General features: G+C 37.6%; 2 protein-coding genes across 4 annotated transcripts in view; both read right to left on the reverse strand.

Moving 5' to 3' along the window:
* Positions 1–534: 534 nt before the first annotated feature.
* On the reverse strand, positions 535–18,579 carry LOC114133953 (coiled-coil domain-containing protein 85C-A-like). The gene is made up of 5 exons (XM_028000116.1): positions 17,663–18,579; positions 5,490–5,569; positions 3,790–3,882; positions 3,623–3,721; positions 535–2,867 (listed from the first exon to the last, which is right to left on the reverse strand). Exons 1-5 carry the CDS (start codon positions 18,297–18,299, stop codon positions 2,775–2,777), a joined length of 1,002 nt encoding a protein of 333 aa, XP_027855917.1. The 5' UTR covers positions 18,300–18,579; the 3' UTR covers positions 535–2,774.
* A 377-nt stretch (positions 18,580–18,956) lies between these two features.
* The window catches only part of ubr1 (ubiquitin protein ligase E3 component n-recognin 1), a 29,280-nt gene continuing 20,701 nt past the window's right edge, over positions 18,957–27,535 (reverse strand). For all 3 annotated transcript variants that reach the window (XM_028000079.1, XM_028000078.1, XM_028000077.1), the window contains exons 34-47: positions 26,998–27,094; positions 26,756–26,904; positions 26,627–26,682; positions 26,451–26,547; positions 25,480–25,547; positions 24,722–24,869; positions 24,072–24,159; positions 23,807–23,943; positions 23,615–23,723; positions 23,479–23,535; positions 22,157–22,234; positions 21,913–22,083; positions 21,723–21,824; positions 18,957–19,888 (exon numbers count right to left, since the gene is read on the reverse strand). In XM_028000079.1, coding sequence (XP_027855880.1) covers positions 19,747–19,888; positions 21,723–21,824; positions 21,913–22,083; positions 22,157–22,234; positions 23,479–23,535; positions 23,615–23,723; positions 23,807–23,943; positions 24,072–24,159; positions 24,722–24,869; positions 25,480–25,547; positions 26,451–26,547; positions 26,627–26,682; positions 26,756–26,904; positions 26,998–27,094 — 1,499 coding nt within the window. In that variant the 3' untranslated portion in view covers positions 18,957–19,746. The remainder of the gene's footprint in view (positions 19,889–21,722; positions 21,825–21,912; positions 22,084–22,156; positions 22,235–23,478; positions 23,536–23,614; positions 23,724–23,806; positions 23,944–24,071; positions 24,160–24,721; positions 24,870–25,479; positions 25,548–26,450; positions 26,548–26,626; positions 26,683–26,755; positions 26,905–26,997; positions 27,095–27,535) is intronic.

A 27,535-nucleotide genomic window follows, 5' to 3' on the forward strand; every position in this document is an offset into this window, starting at 1 on the left:
TAATTTCAACATCATTTAGAATTTTTTGTTCCTGTGATCATCAATTTGTTATGTTACCTGCTTATATTATTAATTTTTTTTTGTAACTTTGGATTCCGTGAAATTATTTAGATATTTTTTAGTTTTAGATTTTTAGCAGCAAAAGAAAAAATAGCGTCATGTGTAAGGAAACAGGAATATAAATTGAATAAATAAACTGAATTAAATATTTCTGCACACATGGCAATTTAAACAAGCAATAAAGCAGCACACATTTACAAAAAAAAAAAACAACTTTAATATTCACCTAAAAGTATTTTAATTTTCTTAAGCTATTCTCATGAATAACAGGTTTGCTAAAATACATCTGCAGCTACATACACACATTCAAAAGCCAGCTGTTTCTAATGTTTTTCTTTTCTACCAATCCGTACAATAAAATGTGCTCGTCTGGGTTTTAACTTACAAATAAAAGCGCTTATTTCAGACCATTAAACCTAATTTCAAGCATTGTGTGTATTTTTAAACAAAAAATTCCGAATCACTGCAGGCAGGTTCAAAATCCAGCTAAACTCCATTCATTTAACAGAAATATATGCTGTAAAATCTACATTAAGGCAGCATATCTACTCCTGGTAGCACATAGTACATACACTTAATCACCAGTGGGATCAAATTAACAACAAACCTTTGGGAAAACTAATCCTCTGTTTTCACCTTTAAATGAGGCACTAGCTCACTCAGCTCAGCCTCAAAGTAAGGCATTAATATCTGAGGTTGTTCAGGAGTTTGGAGAACAAATAAGTGTAAAGAATTGGATTATTAGGAAGTGTTTGCACTGATTTTGAGTTTTTAACATCATCTTCTAATTTCAGTTCTGCACAAACAAGCAATAAACAGCAATTTTATTTCAGCTGTAGGTAACTGAAATTTCTAAGAAGAGATTCTTTTTCTAAAAAATCCCTTTGAAGCAAAAACATGCTTTTATAGTCCTCGGATGTAGATGAATTAAAGGTCCTTGCTTTTTAGAGGATATGCATTAGCCAGCTCTGTTAAAAAAACCAACATGCAGCAGCAAACAACAGGAAGATGCCAAACATTGTGCCAAGATGGAAGGAAAAACTGCAGCATGGCTGGTACAGTTCATCATGTTTGCTAAAGTTGTAATTCTGTTGAGACTTAAAGGTGGAAATCTCCTTCTGGGTATATTCACTGAAGTAATAAGCAATTATTCAACCTAATATTGCCTTTCTAGCTCAACACTCTCTGTCCATTCTCCTCTGCATGCAACTGAAAAGTTGTACCTAATAAAGTGGCCAGAGAGTGTGTTGTTTCTGCGTAAGGCTGGGTGATATGGTATGAAAATTAAATCTCCAATTTTTTACCAGATCCAATTTCCAATTTGATTTTTTTCCCTTGCTTTCTTTTATAAAAAAAAAAGAAAGAAAAAGAAAGGAAATTATAAATGACAAAAAAGTGTGTGTGTGTGTGTGGGGGGGGGGTTCTTCCTTCTGTGAGTATTAAGGCCAGGCTACCAGAAGTTTTGTTTAATAATGAGAATATACAGTCATGATATTAGCAGGGAAGTTTTTAAAACAAAAACAAAAAAACTTTTATTAGAAAAAAAAGTTTGGGTTAGGTATTTTTATTTTAAAAAATGTGATTACTACTTAATTTCCCTAAAATTGTGACTTAATTCTCGTAATTAAGAATAAAAAAAAATCTTAGTCTGGCCCAAATATTTTGTTGTCAAAGCCCAAGCAAGTAGAAACTGTCAAACAAAATGGCGGCGCCGGACTAGCCGACATCACTCCGGACTGTGGAAACCCAGGGAATGCTTTGGTTCTGCGTGATTGCAGGATGGCGCAGAAAACAGGCAGATAAATCACAGCTTTGTCTCTTCATGAATACAATCCTCCAGTCTGTGAAGCTGAAACATGAAGCTTCGGGTTTAGAATTTAGCGTTACAACCGGCCAATCAGCGAACAGAAGAAGTTGAGAACGATGACGTCGATTTTCTGCGCTGTTTACAGTTGTAGTCTGTAGTTTTAGCGGAGGGAGTGAACGGAGCCGTTCAGTCCGTGTTGGCCACGGTCCCAAATATTAAACTAACATTGACAGCCATCTCGTTCAGCTCGATGCTTTTCTCTTCGCAGTGGAGGACGGTTGTTTACAACGCGAGCAACTCCCGATAAATTCATAGGGCCGATACCGGCGCTTTACATACGTCACGGCCGACCGTTAGCGATTAGCAATCGTTTCTAAATAGCCGCCGATGGCTCAGGCCCTTTGTAGGAAGCAAAGCGCTGTTTTTCTGGGGTTTCTTTTACCAAGCTAGACTGAAATCGGCTCCTTCAGAGTTTCCCTCTGAGTTTATGGGGGGAAGTCAGAGTTGTAGAGCAGAATGTCGTCGTTAGAGATGAAGGGAGACACGAACTCGCGCCCAGAACTCAATGAAGGGATCCCCAAGTGATCTGGAATCGATCTCCCCAAGTGATCTGGAATCGATCTCCCCAAGTGATCTGGAGTCCGTGGGGAGAAGGACGCCTTGGACCGGTTATCTCCAAGATATCAGGAAAGTGGAAGACAGTGGATGGATCTGCTCCATAAAACCGAAAATTTGCTGATTTAAAACGGTATTTACACCGTAAATCCACATGGTGGCATCAGTGAGCCGTTTCAGCATCCTGTCCAGGACTATTGAAACTTTGTGCATTTGTGTAGTAAAAGGTGTGCCCATTTTTCTCTACTGCTTCTGTTTGAGGATCATGCTGAGGGTTTGATGGTGGGTTCTCCTACTGGACCGGACCTTGGAGCTGGTTTCCTAGTAGCTGCTGTCGAACAGAGAGCTTTGAACCAGCAGTGTCGCCCAGCTTTCTCCAAACCACCTGCAAGGCAAGAAATGCAGCTCTCAGCAAATATTAACCAATCACACTGAGGCAGGCCCTTAAAAATGATATAAATCATCAAAATATTTCCAAAGATTAGTGATCAAACATTTTAAGCTTTTCATTACTTCAAAAGTTAATTATTTTTCTAGATTTGGGTTCATGTTCTGAGATGCACTCAGAGGTTACTTAAACATATTTTTACTTTGTCACAAGTAACATTTACACGATTGTTGATTAATGTGAATTGTCCCTACTAAATGAATATATATATATATATAATTTTTCTTTTTTTTTTTAAGTACCCGTACAAGAAGATATTCAAGTAAGAGTAAAAAAGTGTTTGGTAAAAAGTCTACTCGAATATTAACTGATCAAAACAACAACCATTTAATACATAAAAATTGTAAAAATCAAATGTAAAATTATGTTGAAATTTTGGTATTTTAAGGATCAAAATGAAAATTATTAATATAAGTAACATGTTATTACAAAATTATGCAAAAGAAAAAAAATTGTCTTTTTTTTCAATTTAAAACATGAAATTATATCAAAACTGCAGGTGAATGTCTGTCTGGTTTAAACAAGCTTCATTGAGACGTTTTACTCAAGAGTAATGATACTTCAAAATAAAATTACTCCTGATATTAGTAAAAATACTCCTAAAAATATATTATTTAAAAAGTTGCCAAAATAACTCAGAACCCAACTCTGGAAGTATTCAGGAGAAACACTGAAACAAGAATGAAACTTACGTTGCACATCTCTCTGACGATGGCTTTCTCCTTATCGTTGAGGTCTTCATCGAATTCCCTCGAGTTCTGACTGTCCAGCTTGTCATGGACCTCCAGCACCTACACACACTTAGACTCAATTACAGAATAATCAAAATATTTCTTACCACACAGTGTTCAGAGTTTACCTTCATGGCATGGACTACAGCTTCGGGTTTCTGTGCCAGAGGCAGGTAGAACCCCGTAGGGGACAGTTCTCCACTGGGAGTCCGAGGATGGTTCTGATGAGAACGAAGATAAAAAATCTGTCAAAATTCTGACTTTTTTCAGAATTACAATTTTCTTCTTAGCATTAAAACATTATGACTTCTTTCCTACAAATTCTGATGGAATTCTCTGAATTCAGAAGTTTTTCTCCGATTGCTGACGTTTTTTGAGAATTCCGACGTTTCTTTCAGAATTCTGATGTTTTTCCTCAGAATTTCGACTTTTTCGCAGAATTCCAACTTTTTTCGCAGAATTAAGACGTGTCCCAGAGTTCCGACTTTTTTTTCAGAATTCCGACTTTTTTTTCAGAATTCCAACCTTTTTCTCAGAATTCTGACTTTTTTTTCAGACTTCCAACCTTTTTCTCAGAATTCCAACAATTTCCAAATCTGAATTGTTTAAATTGTTTATGGAAAATCTAGTCGTTAAACTCAAATCTACCAAATAAATTTGGGACAGGCTTTCAGTTCAGGTTCACAAATACTCTTCCGTAGTAACGCCTTTTATAACATGGTAGTATGAATCATGTGGTGTAAATTCAGGCAGATATGATCTGCGACAAACAGGTCAGGAGGGAGAATGTATGGATCGGTTTCTAAACTAACTATTTCCAACTTTTATAAATATCACCGTTTACGAGGCCAAACTAGGTGTGCTAGCTATGGCTATACTGGCAAAAAGAAAAACTTGGGTAAACAATCGCAGTCACTCCATTCAATACTATTGTCCGTCATGTTGCTTAATTAAGTGACATAGTTGCAAAGGGTCAATTCTGTCACGACATAGTAACGATTTAAACAAACGTGTAAAAAAACACTACCGCTTTAACCAAAACCTATGTTATATTTCATGGTTTTTATTCATATGTTTCAGGATTTACAGGTAAAATAAATCGAACTATATAAAGAAAAGGAGGCTGGTGAAACCGAATGTAACAGGAGAGCTGCAGTGTTTGCATTTACTGGCAAGAGTCAGCTGCTCTGATTGAGCTCATCAATAGGTCATGGCGTTCTCCAATACAAATCAGACCAAAGCCTGAGGTGTTGCTCAGTCCCAGACCAAAACTGAGAGCAGCAAAAAATAAACGTTTTAAACACAATCATGTTTCTATTAAAAATAAAGGAGAAGAATCCCAAGCAAAACAACACTTTATGTTCATGTTATAGTGGAACCAGGACTATTTCATCAATGGAAAGGAATTATTGACTTAAAATAACTCCTATATCTTGGTGAAAAGTTTGTTTTGTCTCATTTTTACAGATATTGGTACTAACAATACTTGGTAAGAATGTTAGTTTTTACAGTAGAGATGGAAGTAATTTCTCCATGTGTTGAAATTCTTGTAATAAAACTCAAATACACCGTAAATAATATAAAGTGGCCTTTTAAAAACCATACTAGCATTATTGTACATCAATAAAAAGTGCTGCATTATTTAAAAAGTAACTGATGCTGATAGATTTGATATTATGAGTTATGTCTGCAAAGACAACACAAGTCCTGACATGTTGTTGCAACTCAGAGCCACTGACACAAAACGCTGTAATTAAAAACTTGTGTAAGGGGCCTACAGCAAATAAATGTCAAATAAAGTGAAGACAAGAATAAAAGTGTAAGTTACCTGCATTGTCAACAGTTTCTTTTCATCCTCCAGGATCCTCACCTTGTTCTCTAGCTCTCTGATGTAGCACTCTGATATATCTGCAAGAAAAACACATAAATACTACATTAATTAATGTTTCAGTGACAGTTTGGTGTAAATTCCTAAAGAAACAACATTCTAATTTTAACAAATCATCCTTGTTCTTGAGAAAATTACTATACAAGCAATAAGCAATCTCAGTTTTGAAAAATCGGGGAGGGAAAACAAGTAAATCTGAGTTTTAAACTCAAAAATCAGATCTTTTTGAGGTTCTTCTCATAATATGAGTTTTCTAGAACCCACGTAAATTAACCTGCACCTACAGCTGAGAACCACATTCTTGATTTTTTTTTTTTTTCAAAAGAGATTCCAGTTAAGCCGACTAATCCGGTGGCGAAATCCCAGTATTTAGCGAGACCCAACCCCAGCGTTCGAACGCACGTGCTGATTTCAAAGCACGTTTCCGTTAACGGGGAGGAATTTCTGGCACAAAAGGTCCACTGACAGCTTGGCAGCAAACGAGGGAATGAAACCTGTTCTGTCATGAACTTTCACCTGCAATAAAAGCCGTAGCTGTGGTAAATTTGAACAGGTTTTTGTTTTTATTTCAGTGAACAGCAGAACCCAAGCAGATGTTGATTTCGTTTGGCCACCATGTTTGATGCTGTTGCTGCAGGGCGCAGCTCTCTACAGGTGGCTGGCGCGTTGTTAGCTGATATACCTCACACAGATACTTTCCTGTCAAACGTAATTACAACTTAAGATATTCCAGGATGAGTTTCTGCAGGTTTGACCTGAAAGTTTAAGTCAATAAATTCAAAATATGTCTGATTACTCACCTAATTTGACTGAAAATACTGATAAAAAGAACTAGAAATTATTACATGTAATGCACAGTACATTGTAGGATATTTTCAAACACAGTTAGTTTTGATAAAAACATATATTTAGAGAAGAAACCTATTGTATAATACTTCTTGTAAAACCGTAGAGAACATCGACATTATTTACAGGATTTTTGATTTAAAGACATGTTTATATTTACTCCTAAAGACCCCATTACACTGAGCCAAGAGATTAAAAATGACAACATTTCCAGGATCTTCAGGGACCATTAAGGATCTAATGGTCGCCTCAGAGTTTCCTGACTGGGAACAAGGGGCTTTTATTCAATCCTCCAAATTATTTATACCCTGATTCACACTTTGTCAAGCTACAACCACATTTTAGGTGACATATCAACACAAAGTAGGGCATAATTGTGAAAAGAGAATAAAAAATACATGCACTCTGGCCCTTTAAGAGCATTAATGACCTTAATTTGGCCCAAAATGAAAATGAGTTAAACACCTCTGCCCTAAAGAATAACTGTCTTTAAGGAGTATGCGGCACTTTTCAGATTTTTATTAAAATAAAAACAGATTTACTTTGTGTTGGTCTTGCACACAAGACTAATTACAGTTTGCAGTTGTAGCAGGAAAAAATGTTTACTTTTTACCTCCGGAAGCGTTCCTCTTCTTATATTGAAATGTTTTCTTTTTCCCATCTGTACATTATTTTGATGCAACTTTACAAAGAATTGAAAATGTCAACCTTAGTTTTAATCACAGCCTGTCCTGACCAACTTTATCCAGAAATAACTTTAAGCTGTTCTGAATAAAAACATGTGGCAGATTTATTGGGGGAAAACACAACATGGCTCCACACCCACTCTGCGTAACTTGATGCCACAGTTTGAAATTCTTGCTGTGTATACAGACTTCCATAAATCTATTTTCATCTGGCGTGACAGGAGGGAAATAAAGTGCGGCGCTCGCTGCAACAAAACGCTCACAGCGTTCCTCTGGTAAGGTTTCAATTAAGTCCTACAAGCAGAACCAATTCAGGTCCAACGAGCGGACATGGCTGTTTGTTGGGTTGCATCATCTTCAGGTTGTTGATTTGTGTCCAGAAAAGTGACGTCCTGGAAGAAGTAGTGAAAGTCACCGCTGCAGATAAACTGCTGACCTCACACACAAACACAAGAGCAGACTGTGCTGACAAAATAAAACAGAGGGCATCCTTTAATTACAGACGGTCAGCACAGATCCAGTTAACCTTCCTGTCTTAGTGCCAGTGAGTCTCCACATGAAGACACTGTAACATGGCGGACATTGAAATACCAAGGAGAGACCATTTTTACTCAGGTTTAGTTAAATCTCTGGGTGTTTTTGGATGAGTCCTTACAGGTTTTATACATCAAGTCTTGGATAAAGTATCCAACTTATTGTAGATTGTCTTTCTCCATTAGGAAGGAAAACATGTTAATGTTTCCAATAGGTTTGAAAAACATATTAAGTTGGAGACTAATTGAAGTCAGAGCAACATATTTAAAGCACAAAAACGTAGTCACGGAAATCCACAGCGTACTTTATTAGAGCCACTAGTTTTCACACCGCAAGTACTTTTTAAATGTACGCATATCCTGTATTTTACTGTTGTTGGTTACGAAGCAGTTGATTTTGTACACATGACGAAAACCTAGTACTTTGGTTTGTTCACGATCTTAAAGCAAACATTTCAATATGCAGTATTTCTGCAGTTTTAATTAGACTTGCACCAATTTTGCTTGTTTGTTTTGCAGAGTTTCAGTGCAACAGGTTTGTGTGCGCCAATGTAGAGTAAATTGGTCTAAAGCAACTATCCGGTTCAGTCAGTGTGTCTTCCTCTGGTTAAAGTAGCATTAAACTTTCTCCGATCACTTTTAAATTGTGTTGGCTAAGCAGATCAGTAGTTGGAATCTCCCATTTTAGCTCAAAATCTAACATATTTATATTTGTCAGACCTAAACTAAATTAGTTACAAAATTATAGTCTTAAAATGCAACTTATGTTACATGAAAGTTGTATTATATTGGTGAAAACTGTCACGAGTTGCGGGTGTTGAGGTGGTGAGGCAAACGCTGTAGACCCAGGTAAGATGAATAATGATGATTTTAATAAAGAATAAACACCGTCCAGCAACGGGCAGCACGGCCGAGCAGAAGCCAGGGCTCGACGCCGGTAGCAACCGTTAACACGACTGGACACGAATGACAGCACGCACGTTAGACAATTGCAAGACAAGGACCCGATGAGGAACAAGGAACACAGGTGGAGTTAAATACACAGCGGGTAATCACAGAACGAGACACACCTGGGAACAATCAAGGGGAACACAGGACAACACAAAGACTCAAAGACACAGAAAACTCTAAATAAACACAGAAAAACACAGATCCTGACAAAAACACAATAAAATAATAATTTCATTGTTTCGTTTTAGTCTGTGGACATAATTCTGAAGTTGGCATCTGATTTGTAGCTGACATAAAGGGCCAGTTTTAAATAACAAAGATGCTATTTCAACATTTCTACAACACAATCTAACATACTTAAACTTACCAAAGCTGGACAACATTATTCTTCACTGAACAGAGTTTTTTTTTCTAAGCATTTGTGTTTAAAAATATACTTACAAATATTAGAATGCTTACTTTTTTGCAAGAAAAAAATAGATGCTCTTAGAGTGCTTAAAGTCAAACCTGGACTGAACTATTGATTTGTTATTTTAACTCTTTACTCAACTTCATAAACACAAACTGGGAATTTCAAGTTTCCTTTAAAGTCTTGGGAAACGTTTATTGTGCATCATCTTGTCTCATGAACTGTACATTGTTTTACAACCAACTTTCTAGTAGATAAAAAAAAAACCATGCAGCAAAAGAATGAAGTCCCTGTGAGAGTCTGAGTTTCAGACAAGTCATGAGGTCTCTTTCTAAAGAAAATCATGCGATTAAAAAAACATAAAACTCAACAGTGCTTGAAGATAAGAGCAATATTCAGTGGAAAAAGATTATTGGTGTAAAGGAAGGATTAGCTGGAGTTTAAAAGCTGAAAAAGTGGAGTAGCGCCAGAGCCTGCAAACATGTTTAAACTGGTTAAACTGGCACCAGCTTACTTTGAACAATGCATCTATCGAGGTACAGATACGGGCCAATAGGAACTTTACATTTTGCATATATAAAGATTGTTGCAGAAGAACTACATGAGATGAAATTCAACAGATTTAGTTCTTGAGATTGTCAAAAACCAATCGGAGATCAATTAAAAGGAGAAACGGTTTATTTAGAAATCTGTCAATGCTTGTTAGAGAATATCCTAGAAGTGAATAATGTTCCTTTGGAACTGCTTCTTCTCTTAAATGTAAACAGTTGGGTTGGAAAAAATAGTCAAACCTGTTTTTTCTAAACTCATGATCACCGCAAAACAATATCACAGATATTTCTATGTGAAACACACAGAAGCATCAGAAAAGTTTCATATTGGAGCTGATCAACCTGCAGATTCTACTGCACTGTTTATCACTTATTATATAATAAATGTTATAAGTAAAAAAAATATCTGCAAGTAGAACTGGTACTGTTTTTCAATATTTGCGAATTATTTACTTACAAGCTGCTTTATCTTGCTACAAAGTGACTTGCAAGTTATTTTTTGTCTTATTTCTAGTGCACCAAGATGCACTAGAAATATTTGGAGTGATTTTGTGCCTCTGCAGTGTGGACTGCAAAGACCCACGAGAGGTCGTGGGTTCAAATCCCGGACGAGCCCCCACTTGTCATGCCTGGCTCAAAAGCGATGACAAAAATGGGAGACAGATGATCGTCACACAACATATAGGATGGGTTTTTTTTTAATTTAATACTTCTTGCTTGTTTCATAATGGGCTAATACCTTTTCATAAGTTTATGGTGTGAAGTACTTAGAACTGCCTTGCTGCAATGTGATGTCATGCGCACATGCCCTCCATCTCCCTACTGGAGGGGAAAAACCTGTTCGCTAACAACAACTAGCATTAGTTTTAGCTGTCAAGTTGTCAACATCCATCCATCCATTTTCTGTACACCCTTGTCCTTAGAGGAGTCAGGAGAGGTGCTGGTGCCGATCTCCAGCGAACATTTTGGGTGAGAGGCGGGGTACACCCTGGACAGGTCGCCAGTCAGTCGCAAAAGTTGTCAACATAACACGCTAAATTTTAAATGTACGCATGATATAGGCTATAAAAGAAAATGGGACACAGTGCTTTGCTAATAATTGTTAACATGACATCTATATAACAAGGTCAAAGAAAAAATAGCAAGGAAGAGGGAAGTAGGTCAGTTATGCTAGCTTGACTATGACAACCGTAACATGCAGATGTGCTGCAGAATTTGAGATGTTTTGGTTCAGTTGGAGAAAAAAAAACACCCAACATACCAATTCTGTAGAGCTGGTGTTTAAATGAGCTAATAAAATAAATCACCGCTGTTTTCAGACGATCACTTATTGATAATCACAAACTAAACACCAACCCTGAAAACATAAACCTGTATCATACTGAATGTTTTGTTCTTTGTGTGAGAAATGTTTGCATGTTTTGGGGTTTTTCTTTGCATTGAATCCTGATACAGTAGTGGAACTGTTGTCAGTCAGTTGCTATGGTAATGGGTCTGTATGTACATTAAATATACGAGTGGTTTTGAGTTGTTTCTCTGTGTTATTTTCCCTTTGCTGCATTAAATTAATAATATCCACATATTCAGGTTTCATTTTGCTGACAGAATTATTCTTCTTTGGCAGCACAGCTACAGATGGCAGGTAAAAGAAAAGTCTTTCTGGCCTTCAGCGTGAGAATGTGTGAAATTTACGGATGTAAACAACATGCAACGTTTCTATTCAGATCAACTTGACGCGATTTGGAAATCCCTCGGATGTTTGTGTTTGCAGACGACTCAGTTATCTCTTACAACAAATTAAAAAGTTGTTTTACTGGAACTCTTTCCAGGAACTCCACTGAGTTTGCAGGATTTCCACCTTGAGATATTTCTCTAGCCGTTCTCAAGCTGCACTCCTTCACCCTGACCTCACCAGACAACCCCCCATAAAACCCAGTTTAACCACCGTTTATGTGCGTTTCTGGTCCTGCTAGTTCACCACTCCGCATCTGAACTGTTAAAACAGACGTCAGCTGAGGTGGGGCCCCCATAAAATCTGAGGCTCGACCTCTGACCCCGGCCGTCCCACAGTGGATGGGACAGAGAGGATTGGGAAGGGGGGGAGGTTATGGGAAGCTCTGCACAGCCACTCTTTGAAGAGCGACAGACCCCCTCCATTGTCTGCCACATAAAGCAGTGAGGCAGATGGCACAGGGAGCACAAATGTGTTGGGAATGAGGCCAACTGGGAAAAATACCACCACATCACTGGGAAAGAAAGAAGCACTGGTTCAGAGCACCCATCAGGATGTAGCTGCTTCTACAGCAGGACGACTGATATAGGGTTAATAGGTCTGCAGTGATTTTAAGAATTTATATTCTCAGCTTCGTCTCTAACTTTTGTCTTAAAGGAAGGAAAGGAAACCAATGACTTTATCTGGGTTGTATTAGTTTAGAATAAGGATGAAAGTTACACTGGGTTACAAAAATATTTTTTGGAAGTTGTCTGTTTTTTTTCAACTGAATTAGGACTATTTTGCACCGCTGAATCCAAAAAATACATCTGTTTTTCTCAATCAGTTCTTTATTCTAATTTGATTTACCAATCTTCTGACTGAACTGATGACATTTTTGTGACATAATCAGTTCATTTCCCAAAATATTTCTCATCCAGAAAATGTTTTAGGAGAAAAAAAATTGTTTCCTAACAGAGGGTATTAATTAAATGTTACAAACTTGTATTTCTGTAAATTGAATAATAAACACTAATAAGGGTAAGTGCATGTAAACTGAACATTACGTGTTCATCTCTCCTCCTGCTCATCACTCATTGATCCCAGATTCTCAGACGTGAGAACAAGTCACACATTTTGATGCTCATGTTGCTCCATAGTTCAGAAAGTTTACCTGATGGAGCAAAACCAATGTGATTTTTGGATTCAGCACGTCAAAATTACCCTAAAACAGTTGAAAACCCCATACAGTGTTTTGGCTGTTGACCAATGTTATCGATTAATGAGTTAATATTATTTTATATATGTTTATATTACATTTTTGGGGTTCAGCTGTGTTAAATACTGACTGAATAAGCAGAAAATAGCACTTTTCTCACATTATTAAACGTAGGTTCAAACATGCTTATTGGCTTCATGTTACAAATTTTTGTTATTTACTTCGTTTTTCTGTCATCATCACATCCTCGTTTTTGTAGCTAATCGGTAAGTTTTTCCTTGAATTCGCGCTTCTCTTCTCTTCTGAACAACGCAGCTGTTTAAATTTCAAAACAAAACTGCATGTTTGGATCGTTTCTCTTTCCTGTGATGGTACGGCTCAACATCGCCCTCTGCCTGATGGAGGCCAAACTACAACTACAAAGCAAAAGAAGGCTTAAATGAACGTTATTAGTCAATAGAATTAAACAAATTTTAATCTAATAAACTATTAATCGACATCTCTAGTTTAGCATCCAGCGCATAAGTAAGGAACTTGTCTTGTGACTGGGTTTTTCTAGATAACTTGACTGAGAGATCAGCTAGTTATGAGATATTTCTGATGAATTAGCACTAAAACAAACTGAAACCAATTCAGCTAAACCAAATAAAATTAAACCAAACTCAATTGTAATAAACTCAACTAGTTAGGTTAAACTGAAAATAAATAAGCTGAACTGAATCGAATTGAAATTATCTAAACTAAAATAAACTGGACTCAGAGTTCAGACGATTCTTCACATTTACATGTTATTTCACTCCTCCTGCGCTATCAGAATAAAATGGAAATATTCCCCAGCAGCAGAGCCTGTAAATATTTGACTGCTGGAACTATTGAAGATTAATCGCCTCTAAAAAAAAAATCCGTCACATTCCTGCTGGTGCTGTAAGAAACTGAGGCAAAGAAGAGAAAACAGAGAAAAACTCGACCTCAGCACAAACACGCCCTGAAAGTCCCACACAAAACGCTGCATGTGCACAATGCAAACTCGCACAATGATTTATCTGTTCTGCTCATATTCATCGATGTTAATTGCTCATTTGGCCCGTTTAACCACCTCACCAGTCTCATCCCAGCAGGTGGATTTTCTCCAGCCATGCTGGATAAAACAATGCCTCTTTATCACTTCAACATCAGGGTTTTTTCCCACAAAGCTTCCGGGGATTTGTGCGCTCAGGAATGTCAGGAATTATCACTAAGTAGCTTTTCCTCAACAAATCCCTGTAAGACTTGACAGTTTTTTACAACACAAATTACTTTGTGTGTGTGTGTTTCAGAGATTATCTAAATTGGCAGTATTGGGGAATATTTACATAAAACACAGAGCTTCTTGGTTGGCAAAACTGTGCAGGTTCTGAATCTACTCTTATTTATTTTCTGATACATAATTCAGAATGTCGTTTCACATTTAATTCTGCAGAATTAGTGTAAAAATTACCTCTGAGGCAAAGTCAGATTTATTTACCCGTGTTCTGACTGAGAAATCAGAAAAAGTGACAGAATGTGCATCATTACAGCTCAGAAACTGGGATTTGGGATTGATCTGGTGAGAGGCGTACCGCAGCTAAAGCTAAGAAAAGCAGAGAAAGAGGGCGTGGCTTCTATCAAGTAGGCGGAGCTTTTATGCTAATGCTAAAACACAGTAGAAATAGTTGGGATGTAGCCTGTTTTAAGTGGGCAGAGCTTTTGTGCTCATACTAGAGCCAAAACACACCAGAAGTAGATGGGATGTAGCATGTATCAAGTGAGCTAACGCTAAAGCTAAAAAAACACTGGAAATAGATGAGGCTTGGCTACCATCAAGTGGGCGGAGCTTTTGTGCTAAGGCTAAAACACAGCAGAAATAGATGGGATGTAGCATGTATCAAGTGAGCTAACGCTAAAACTAAAAAACACCCAAAATAGATGAGGCGTGACTTTTATCAAGTGGGCTGGGCTTTTGTGCTAATGCTATAGCCAAAACACACCAGGAATAGATTGGATGTAGCATGTATCAAGTGAGCTAACGCTAAAGCTAAAACACACTGGAAATAGATGGGTGTGGTTTATATCAAGTGGGCGGGGCTTTAGACGACTTGGGCGGGGCTTTAGCCTGGTGGGAGGGCGATTTAACCTAAAGCTAAAACACAGCAGAGAGAATAAGGGATGGCTTATGTCAGACATGCAGGGATCTAGTAGCATCTAATATTTCATTATAAGCAAAAAACAACAAAAACACACTTTCATCAACTTTAATCTTCATTAAAGTTCCTTCTAAGCAGAGATGCTGAGTTTAAGATCTTCAGTGATGTCTCTCTACCATGACAAAGTTTAAAACTCTAAGTCCTGAAATGAGTAATTATACCAAAACTCACACAAGATTTCAAGGATTCTTAAAACAACAGATGTTGTGAATGAGACCAAACTTTATGAAATTGTTTCTATTTTTTTTTTTTCTTCTTTCCTGATTAACCCCAAGCAAACCTAGTTAGTTTCTCTTTGTCAAACATTTGTGACTCATTTGTGTGCATCTAGAAAGCTGGTCAAAACTGGCCCAACAAACAATGTTTTCATTGTGTAGCCAACTCCTTTTCTTGCCATGTCAAGTATAAATTTAAATATAATTCAGGGGAAATCAGTCCTAGAGAAACTGACTCATTGAAAATTGATAAAAATAGTTAGTGTGATCAGTTAAATAAAATCTCTGAAAGGACTGGATGTAAAACCAGGTGCTGTTGGCGTTCAACCGGAACCCAAACAAGACATAATCTCTGGTCAGGATCAGTTTTCCAGTCTAAGCTCTTCAGTAAACAAACTCAAGCAAAAAACTCCTGACTTGCATCTCGACGGCGACTGATCCTCCATCTGTGCTCTGTCTCGTACCGTCACAGCTAAGGTGCTAAATCCTCGTTAGACCTGTTGGAGTAATCACGACCGGACCATCTGTGCTGACCGGGCCAGACAGAGGAAGATCGGTGACAGAAACCATCTGTGTGTGAGGCCAGAAATATACCTCTGACTCTAAAGTCGGACTCTCGTTAGCTGGTCTTTATTCAGGATAGTTACTGAAACGTTCATTTATTTCAGTAACTGAGTGTTTACCTTTTGTTCATTCCAATTATCTTTCTTGTAGGTGACCGATTATGCTTCGCTGAGCCTGTATGTCTACAGGCTTTACAAAACATGTTAATAAATTTTTTTTTTTAACAAAATCAGAGGTTTCACAGCGGTAAAACCAGCTGACCAAACGTCCTGGAGCGCCACTTTGGTTGCTAGGGAACGGCCCGGCTCAGCTGGGGTTCCTAGGTAACCACACAGTTCCATTTTCTGACTTAACAATCGTGAGGTTTTTTTAAACGGCTCATTTTCTAGACACCAAAAACCATTAACACACAAAACAGCTTGGTGGTGTTTTTTTTTTTTTTAAAAAAAACATTGTGGCTGTTTTTTTAGAAGCAGTTTAAACCCAAATGGAAATTTAAAAATGTGCAAAATGTGACTTTTAAAACCTTTAACTAATAAAAATGATAAAAACCCAAAACTCGGTTACTGAGAAAACAACAATACGACAAAAGACAAATAAAAAAAACTACTTTTAATACAAAAATGTGCCTCAACTAAAATAAAAGTTACATTCCTAAAATATTAGAATTTGAAACAAGTCTAGTTTTTGATATTATTCTCATTTATTTACAATAGATGCCCAATTCTAAGAACATGCAATCCTGTTGGTGGTTGTTATAGTAACAATATGGCTTACCATAAATAAACCAAAATTAGAAACATATTAATATATTTGGTTTGGGTTCATAGCAAAAAAGACCCTAGAGAAGGAAAAAATAAAAATAAATTTCATTATTTCCATAATTGAACATTTATACTTATCATTAGTACTTAAATAACTATTTTCAGTGATATTAATACTGTTCTAACTAGAAATTTACACTATATTGTGCTTTTAACCAGCGTGCAGCGTGTTATAAACTGGTATCTATAACCAACATTTAAATTCTCTTCAACATGAGCTGAACTTTGAATTCTCCTTTTCCAGATTAGAGCGACTCCCAAACGTTACGGGCCGATAAACCGGGATAAGTTCAGGGTTTTAAAGCTGCAAAGGGAAAATAAGTCAAATAGAAATAAGAAAAATCACCTCAGTGAATTTTTCTGCAACATCTATTTAAGAAAGCTGAGTTAACAGGAAGTAAATGGAGATTTTTTTATAGCTGAGTGGTTTTATGATCCGAGTAAAGTAGCATTTTTAAAATGGAGGACTGTTTTGTTTACATATATTGTCTTTACTTTTAGTTTATTTTGCTTGGTTTACTTTCACCTCCACTCAACATAATGTGAATATGAGCCGAGAAGAATACAGTATATTATTATTATTACTATTATAATTATTCCTATATATAGTTTTAAACACTTTAAGAACTTTTTGTGTGATCCTTTCTGCCTGAATCTGCTGAATTTCCACTTTGCTGGATAATAAAGACAGTTTCTATTCTACAATTTTCTATCCTGTTCTAATTATTCCAATCAGAAATGAAAGCCATGTTGAGCATGGTCCGTTTCGTGAACATCTTTTTATATTTGTATTGTTACCAGAGGTGGGTAAAGTGCCCAAATATTGTACTAAAAGTAAGAGTAGCACTACTTCAACATATTTTACTCAAGTAAAAGTAAAAAAGTATTTGGTAAAAAGTACTGAGTAACTAATTAAAACTTAAAATTACATCATAAAGACTAAAATATAAAGTCAAAATGTAATTAATATAAACAACATAATTACGAAAAGTAAACATTTTTCCAAATCAGTTTTTTTCAACATAAATCTTAATTAAATTTACACAAAAACTGAATTTTTGGATAAAACATGTTTGTTCTTCATTCGGTAAAGTTACTCACCATGGATTGTGCATCCAGAAATTTTACTCAAGTACAAATACAGATACTTGGTAATAAAATTACCCTAAAGTAAAAAGTACAGCGTAGCAAAAATACTCATAGAAGTAATTTTTTTCCAAAACGTTACTCAAGTGAATGTAACCAATTACTACCAACTCTGTTAATTATCTGCACTTTTAGTTTATTTTACTTAGTTTGCACATTTTTTCCTTCCACCGAACTTTTGTGGATATGCTTCACTCTGTAAAGAACCAGATTCTGCGGTAATCGATAGTTTTCACCTGATCGGAACTCAGCGGTGCCTCCATGAGCTGACAGATCGTCCACGGACCGCCTCAGCGGGCCCGCCTTCCCCCCGCAGCCCTTCAGGTAGGCGGTCTGGTGGTCCGGACTCCCCCCGCTGCTCCCGTCGCCTCCGTCCCGGGGCGGCACCGGTCCGCTCAGGCTGGACTGGCTGTCGATGGAGCTCCGGGACCCGGCTCCGCTCCTCTCCTCGTCCAGCATGAGGACGATCTCCTTGAGCTCGGCGTTCTCCGCCCGCAGCGTCTCCTGCCCGGCCTCCAGCTCGGTCAGCTTCTGCTGGTACAGCCCCAGCTCCCGCCACAGCACGCCGGCCGTGTAGCGGCCGAAGCGCTGCCACTCCCGGGACACCTTCCGGTCCTTCTGCCGGTCGTCGTCCAGGAAGCAGCAGAGCTCCCGCAGCTCCTGGTTGTCCTCCTGCAGCTTCTGGTTCACCTCCTTCAAGCTCCGGATCTCCTGGAGGTGGACCTGCAGGCTGCGGTTCACGTCCTTCATCAGCTTCCCGTGCTCCAGCATCACGTCCGTGCTGCGGTTCTGCAGAGCCCGCAGCGTCCGGATCAGGTCCTCCTTACCGAACCTCTGCAGGTCCTGGTCGGAGAGCCGGATCAGGTCCTCCATGTCCGAACCGGTATGTTGAAACGAGCAAGCAGTCCTCCAACAGGTCTGGAACAGCTAAGTTATGATAAAACCCATCCTGCGGAAGGAACAGAACCAGAACCGGCAGAGGAAAAACACAGCCAGCGGATTCAGAGAGTTCCCAACATCCCAGATCAGAATTTGTTGCTCCTGAAGTAGCAGAGACACAGAGAGAGTGAGGCTGCCACTGAAAACACGCAGGAAAAACAGAAACACTCTGCAATGAGGGGAAACAGCGCCCTCTGCAGGCCAGGCAGGGCCACTAGATTAAAAAAGATAAATTACCACTAAAAAACTCAGACATTTTGAGATTAATCTCAGAAATTTTCTAGAACCCCCCCAGAAATTTCTAATCTGAAGTTGAAAAATTTGTAGAAAAAAACCTCAGACATTTTAGAAATTTCTAGAAAAACATTTCTGAGTTTCAAATGTTCACCTTTTTTCTAGAACTTTTCTGAGATTAATCTAACATTTTCTGAGCCATTTTCCAGCCATCTGTTAAACTTTTCAAGCTCAGAAAATTCCAGGTCCTTTGTCCTGGACGGCAGCATCAAGCTCTGCTTATCCACCTCATTTGCTTTTGCTGCTCCTCGTTTTTGATTTTCTTTTAACTTGTATTGAATGTATGAAGAAAAAGAGTTCAGCTTGCATCTCTCTTTATTTCAACAGCAGGAAGTCATGTGGTACAGTCAAACAAAACAGAAAATATATATTCAAATAGAATATATATATAATAAATTGTACATTTCTTACATTTCTTTATTACTTTTCATGTAAAGAGCATTAACATGACTAAAGAGAAACGGGGTTAAGTGTCTCATAACAGTTCCTTCCATATATTGTAATTACACCATGCTTACTTTTTGGCTTACTGTTGGTTTAAATGAAATGATTTCATGATGGAAATTTTTTAAGAAACTTACATTTTTCTAGAGTTTCTGAAGGATTTAAACTAATACATGTGGGAGGCTTCATTATTATTATTTAAGAGAGAATGTGAAAGTAAGTTACACAGGAGGTTTTCTATACAGGAGTGAAGATGAGAGCAGATAGGTCCATATTATATCTATACACAGAGGAGGGGAAAATCGATTTAAATAGGATTTATAACCATATTTAAACCCTTCAACATCAAATGTTTTCAACACAGAGGAAATCAAATATATGAACTAAAAACGATGTTTTTAAGAAGGTTTTGAGTTTATCTGAAACAAAAAACCAAAACGTCACTCCAAGTGAAACTCATCCGCACCGCAAAACAGACTGAATCAAGGCGACTTAGGTTACATCCTCATCACCGCTCCGGAACGGGTCAGGCCTCTTCTGACAGGAAGGCTTTAAATACCTGCATGAGTGTGTGTGTGTGTGTGTGTGTGTGTGTGTGTGTGTGAGAACGGGGAGATGCGGCGGCGGCGGGTCGGGGAAGCGCTCAGACCAGCTGCCACTCGAAGGCGAACATGACGTTGACGACCTCCAGGCTGCGGGCGATCTCCTCCAGGATGCAGTGCTGCTGCCACAGCTGGTTCAGCTTCCTGTAGCGCTCGGGGCAGAGGTGCAGAGGGTTGCCCCGCCTGGAAAACAAAACATTTCCACTCGCAACAAGGCCTGTCGCAATAAATGATGAATTAAAACAAGCTCAATTTCATCATTCGTTTTGTTTTGCCTCAGTTTCTGACAAAACTGAACAATTTTGTTTACAGACTCCATAATTTAATTTGTTATTTTGTTTATTTATTTTGGATATTTTAAAATGTTTGGTTTGGTTTTTGACAATATGTTGACAATTATTTTAATTGATCCCTTTATTCAATTCATCATAATTAATCGTTTCAGTCCTAATCTGCATTAAAGCAACAAACTCTGGGATGTATAGAGTTTAAATATTTGAAGTATTAAAATAAAATATCTGTGGATATCCAGCCTGTATTTTGTTTTCCACTGCATGAATAATTGTTCTATAAATCTGTTTATCTAACATTTAGCCGCCAACATGGCGTCCATCAAATATTCCTCCAACCAACTCTGGATCTGTTTGTCTATTTTTCTGCCATCTGTAGAAATTATTAGACTTGTCACAATAATCAATAAATCAATTAAATGATAAATTAAAACAAACTCAATTTCCATTTGCATGATTTATTGTTTTTCTCTTTTCTACCAAAAACTGGATAATAAAACTCTTCAGTCTCAACTAACCCAACAATTTTTATTTTCAGACTTCATAAATTATTTTGTTTTCCTTATTCTAATGGACATGATTAGTTATTTGATTGGAACTAATTTTAATGTAATGAACCATTAATTGACAATTAATTGACAATTAATTGTAAGTTGATTTATTGTTGTATAATTTAAAACCCCTGTGTATTTTATTTGTAGTTTACTAATAATGTAAGTAAAAATATAACTTATTTCTGCAGGTACATCAGACTTATCCAACAAAGATAAGAGGGGAAACATTTTATGTCTTCTTTTTTTCAAAGATATTTTTGCTGACTTTCATGAAAACAGCCTGAATTTACAAGGGAATATTTCCTAAAAAGATTACTTTTTGTTCTTCTTAGTTCCTGAATTTAGTCTAAAAAGAACTAAACAAAAGAAAAAAAATTCTAAGAACAAAACACTCCAACAGAAAATATTTCTGATTGATTTATCTCACATTCAGTTCATTTTGACCCATCAGCGATTTTATTTTTATTTTATTTTTATTGTACTTTTTATTTTTTTTATTTTTTATTTTATTGTATTTGTTCTCTTTTGTATGTAATCTGGACTCTGAGTCTGTAATAAAATCTATATATATATAATGATCATGATATTTTATGCTTGTCCACCAGATGGCGGTGTTTCCCCACCAATTCAAATCAAACAGCAACATTTACCACTTCTACTGTTTTCAACAGATGATGCCTGGATCTATAAACATTAATTATTAATTATTAATATATTATAAATATGACTTCATTCTCCTATTTCAATCATTTTTGTACAACTTTATTCCAGAAATATAACCTTATATTATTATTACTTTATTCTTTTAATATGAGTTTACTCTCATTATTACATTATTTACATATTATTGTACGATTTTATTGTAATTACTATTGTAATCACTACTTTCTTTTTTATTACTTTGACCTTTTTCTCGTAATGCTATGACTATTTTTGAAATATTGTGACTTCATTCCATTTCAACTATTTCCTTACAACTGTTCTCGAAATATGGGGTTATTCTCATATTATTACATTATTTACATATTTAGACTATTGTACAACTTAATTCTTGTAGTATGATTTCATTGTCATAATTTTATTTATTTTCTCAAACGGTCCTAATACTGCGTCATATAAAACAGTGTTAAAAGTAGAAATGATGCGTCTGCAGGAGGTAAACGTCCATCTTACCCAAGGTGAGGGTCAGTTTCTCCATAGTCGTCCAGGTACGGAGCGGGGTAAGTGCTGCCTCGCATCTTACTGGCCATCAGGACAATTTCACACTCTCTGATTCTGTAACGAGCCACATCTCATTTACTTACAGCCCAGAGCTTCAACAAGCGTTGGCGAGAGATAAATAAGAGTTTAGGGATGAACTGACCTGAGGAACATTCCCACTCCGGCTCCACAGGTGGCAGCGTGGGCCGTGCACGCCCCCACGTCCTCCCCGTCCAGCTGACTGAGGCAGCAGGAGCTCTGCGAGCAAAGCATGGCGCCGCAGACCAGGCACAGCGTCGGGTGCTTCCTCTCGTCCACCGTGGACTTCGGACACCTGAGGGACCAGAACCAGCAGATGAGAGGAGTCGGATCGAGACGAAGCGAACGGAGACGACGGGGTTCCTTACTGAAAGTGGCTGGCTTTGTTCAGGAGAGCGCTGTAATCCTCTGGAAGATCGATCAACCGATTCCTTCTCCTCGGATATCTGAGGAACGAGCAAGATCACCAATTTATTTCAGGACGTTTTTTCCCGTCGTTCACATTTAAGACCTTTTTGAATTAAATTTAACACCTATTTATCCACAGAAACTTACAAACTTAGTCTAACCAACTGGCGATAAATGTTGAACTCCGGCCTTTACAGAAGCAATAAAAGATAGCTAGCTCGCTAGTTAGCAGGATACATTAGCAGTGAGTCAGAACGCAATGAAGATCTTTGTAAAACTCAACCTTTGTCTGACAGAAAAGTCCTCAGAGGAAAATAGTACATAGTACATACGACTAAATAGGCCTTCCAAGACAAAGTTAGTCAGATGTACTTAGATACTTCGAAGTAGTTAGCAGTAATTAGAATGAACTGCTTCGAGTTACAGAACGAAATAAAGATGTCATATATAAAATGAATATATAAATTACATTAAGTAATCCTACCAGAATTTAAGTCCTATGATTAACGTATTTAAAGCTAATTAACTTTTTATTATTTAAAGATTTTAAGGCTTTAGTTTTAGATATGTGAATTTAAGACTTTTTAAGGACAGAAAAGCTTCTGTAGGTTTCACCAATTCAGACTTAAGACTTTTTAAGATCATTATTAATAATCTCCAAAGAAATGTACAAACGTCGTCGAGCCAATTGTGGATGAATTTTCACTTTGACGCAACAAAAGCTAGCTAGCTAGTTAGCAAGGTTATGTTAGCAGTAAGTCAGAGCTCAATGATGTGATTCTGCACGTGACTCCTTTATTTTGCTAAAAAGTTACTCGTAAGTTATTTTTTGTCTTATTTCAAGTGTAGCTTGCACTAAAAACTAGACCAAAACTACTTTGTAAGATTTTGTGTTTTTGCAGTGCATCACATGGGTAAGCAACAAATGTGGCAAAGATGAACGTTGTCCAGCCAATTGTCGATAATTTAAACTTACCAATGATAGATGCAAAAAAGCTAGCTAGCAAGGCTTTATTAGCAGCTAGTTAGCGGTAGCCTCAACCGACTCGAGTCACAGAACGTAATGAAGATCTCTGCATGCGACTCAAACCTTTGTTTCCCACGAGAAAAGTAAAATGCATAGAAAATCCGAGATTAAACAGTTCTGTCACAACAAAATTTAAGACCTGTGTTTAACGTATTTATAGCTAACTTACATATTTTCTAGTTAATTTAAGATGTTTTAAGGTTTTAAGTTTAGATCCAGGAATTTAAGACTTTTTAAGCATGAGTTAACGCCAACCTGATGGTCTGGGTTTTCCCTTGCAGGGCTTTGGTGATAGAGGGGCTCCCACACCACCTGGGTAATAAAACATGAAGTTAGAAAACTCTCCATTTAGCTAGCGCCTGCTTCAAGCTGCAGCAGCATTTCCACTCACCTTTGAAGCATAGGAGAAACTGCGTCTCTGTAGTCCTGGAAGAGCTGAAATACATTGAAAGGTAGAGCCAAGTAGCTACACAGCGCCTCCATCTGACCTGGAGAGGAAACTACAACACAAAACATTGACCTTAATTTGAAAGGTTTCACAAATTTTAGCTCAATTTGATGCCAAACCCGGAGTTTGACTCACCAGGAGCGCTAAAAAGCTCCTCTGGAGGATGAACTCCAGTAAGGCAGTTAAAAAACAGAGCAGCACTTCGCAGGAAAGGTTCAATTCCCGCCTTCACCCTTTGAGCCACGGAGCCACCAGATAAATCTGGAACCAGCCTGAAACAAAGTAGCAGCTGTTACCACCAAGCATAGAAAAAAAAGAAATAATACGTGGATTTGACATTAAAAATGAAACTATTATCTGTGTTTTTGCAGATAATTAAAGTTAAATAAAAGAAGACAACCTTCCAGTGTGTAGCAACACTGTTGTGTATAACTCTGCTGCTAATCTTGCTTCCTCTGTCTCCTCTCCATCGCCTGCAGCTGGAGAATCTGGGAAAAAAAAACATAGATTTCAGATCCAGTTCAACTTCCTGGTTATTTTCAAATCTGTTTCCCTCCAATTTGGCTGTTTGGCTTGAAGGAATCCCATAGAAGTGAAGTCAGGGATCAATATTGGATAGAAGTGAAACTAAGATAGAGCTGGGCGACATGGCTTAGAAATAAAAGCTCAAATTTTTCCAATTTTAATTTCTCTTTTGCTTATTTTCTTTTCCAAGACAGAAATTACAGAAAATATTTTCAAAAAGTGGCTTTTATTTAAATCAATCTCTAAAGGTTTCGGGATGATGTGACAGTTCTCTTAAATGCTCTTAAAAATGAGGAAGACAGGCAAACATTCAAGTCTGGCAAGTGTCAGAAAATAGCAACAAGAAACCTGATAAACCTGCTCATATTTACAGTCTGAAGAGAACAAAATCAAAAGTTTAAGACAACTGGAACTGCGATGAACGAGGATGAACCCACTGAGCAGAATGAAAAGGAAAACTAAACGACAGCAAATCTTCTGTGTGACACATTTCAACTGAACCAGTTGTCTGTGTAGTTCTGGTACCTGTGGAGGTCAGCAGGACCTGCAGGATGTGAGCCATGGTGACCAGGTGAAAGATGTACATGTTGTTGAAGGCGGAGCTAACGGCAGACGGCTGCAAGTCGATTCCTTCCTCCTGGTACAGAGAAGGAATCGACAACACCAACCCCACCTGACGGAAACAAAGGAGGTTCAAACACTTAAAGGGGAACTATTATGCTTCCACGAACAAGCTAGCATAAGGACCGTAGGCTAAGCTACAACTGGCCAACTCAACGTTTACACTCACATGTGAAAATGGCTGCAAACAGATTAACAATTACACAACCGCACATCGTTGAAAAGCATAAGTAGAGCCCCCTGCACAACCAACCAACCAAAAAATAAGTGGTTTCTGGATGGCAAGTTAACAACAAATCACTTTGTCTTTTCCAGCAGCCATTGTACAGTGCGGTAAAACCAGTTGATGAAACGTGCTCAGCCTGGGTTGCTAGGTAACAGCGAATGTGACTTAACAATTGGGTGGCTTTTGAAATGACTCGTTTTCCAAACACACAAAAAAAGAATAACTTATTGGCAAAAACATCCGGGTGGTTTTAGAAGTGATTGAGACCAAAATGGAAATACAAAATGTAAATTTTGTGTAATAGTTTCCCTTTAAGACACCTGAATGGGGGCCAAAACTAAAAATCAACCTCAATTCTGAAATGCTTTATTATACACACGTGAATTTAAAAGTAGATAAAACAGGATGAAAGCTGCTCCGTTGAAGGGTCGCCTACCAAGAGATGGAAGAAGTCCACATCCAGAATAGAAGGCGTGTTCTTCCTGCTCAGAACCGGCAGCAACACTGAGGAGAAACGCCACGGCTTTGATTACAGGAGCCACTGAATAAACACTGTAAGGAAATGAGCTTCTCTCGCCCTCAGCAACACTAAATAGTCATTTTAGACAATATTGTAAAGGGAACACATTAAAATAAAACATTTCCTTCTCATAAATTACATATGTTAACAATCCTATGAGCTGCAAAACCCAAATATGTGTCTGCAACAGTTTATGTGCAGTTCTAAAACACATTTTTGCAACTTATTTGATTCTTACAGATTATTAAACAGATACAAAATTTTTTAGGCGAATAACTTTCTACCAACTAGCATTACTGGGTATTTAATATGAACACAGAGCTGCAGAGTAATCAATTGATCATTAACTTGAGTATACAATCTCAAAAAAGCCCATTTGCTGAAAGAACAAACTGTACAAAACATATATACATTTAGCATTTAAGATTGAAATGTCTGAAAATGTTTTCTAGCCAGAATTCCTCAATTACCAGTTAGAGCTTCACCCATTTCCAATTCTGTAAAAACGAACGCTTTGCAATCCAATTATTAATCAGTTAATCTAGAAAATGATCGGTAGATTAGCCCTGCACTGTGTTGAGTTCTGTACATTTTGTAATTTTTTTAATTTATGCATCTATTAATACAAATGATAAATAATGCACAAAAGGAATACTGTTATTGAATTTTAGGAAACAAATTATTTTATTTAAAAAAATGTATGTGTTTATTTGTACCATTTCTAATATAAGGCAAAAAGTATTTAAATAAAAGTCTGCCAATTTTTTAGATGATGAATCCATTAAGCATAAAAATAATCAATAGTGGCAGCCCCATATGATTGTTTTTGTTTTTCATTTCTGTAATCTGCCCTTCAAAGTGCTTAAAGGTGAGTTTTCTGTTCATACCTCCCATCATGTCTGCAAAGTGCCTCTGGATTACTCCCTGGGAGCTCTTCAGTCTCTGCGACGCTGCAAACTGAACAATCGCCTTCAGTCCTGCAATCTAAACGCAAACACAGAAACTTCACGTCATTATTCCCAGAATATAAACGCTCAATCTCTGTATTTCTCAGGTGTCTCACCTGTCTATTTTGTAGGGATCCAAACAGCGGCTTGTCCTCTTCCTGCAGAATGTTTTCTATAAAGAAAAGCAAACCAAACTGAGAAAAACAGATGTGGAACTGTAAACCTGGACCCTGTGTGGATGCTACCGATGGCCTGGATGGTGAAGGCGCACGTGTTCCAGGCCATGAGGGGAACGCGGGGGCAGAGCTCGTTGGGCGCCGTCTTCAGTCCCACCCTGTGGACCGTCGTGGCGCACACCACCAGCATTTCAGCGATTCCGTCTGAGAACTTTCTCCTAAATAAAACCAAAACCGGACGGAGAACTTGGCGAGGGCTGCCGTGGAAACATACGCACGTATTGCTGAAAATACTCGATGGCTGGACTCACGATTCTTGAACTCCGTAGGCCAGAATGGATCTGAAGTCCGGCTGGCTGTCACCAAACAGGCCGGTGGTGCCACTGCTGCCGCCGTCCATCTGGACGTCTGAGAGAAGCAAAAATTTTGATTTTATTTTTTTAAAAAGACATAAACCTGTTTCCTCAAGTTAAATTAGACTAATATGTTCCACTTTTTTGCTTTATGTTTATATTACAGTAATTTTGATCCTTTCCAAACACAAATAAAAACAAATACTGGGGGGAAAAAAACTAAAATTGAAATTTAAGACCTTTATCACAACAGAAATGTCCAAATGAAAGTTGCATATTTTATATTGTAGTAGTGTTAAACGTTTTTGTACCGAATGAACGTAGCATCTTATGGGTTAGCAACAGAAGTGAATAAATTTAAACTTATCCATAATATAAGCAAAAAACCTAGCCACCTAGTGTATTAGCAGCTAGTTAGCAATAGCTGCAACCGCCTGGAGTCACAGAACGCAATAAAGATGTCTACGTGCGACTTAAACGTTTGCCTGACAGAAAA

The sequence above is a fragment of the Xiphophorus couchianus genome, chromosome 19 (assembly GCF_001444195.1).
Source record: "Xiphophorus couchianus chromosome 19, X_couchianus-1.0, whole genome shotgun sequence".
Lineage (NCBI taxonomy): Eukaryota > Metazoa > Chordata > Actinopteri > Cyprinodontiformes > Poeciliidae > Xiphophorus > Xiphophorus couchianus.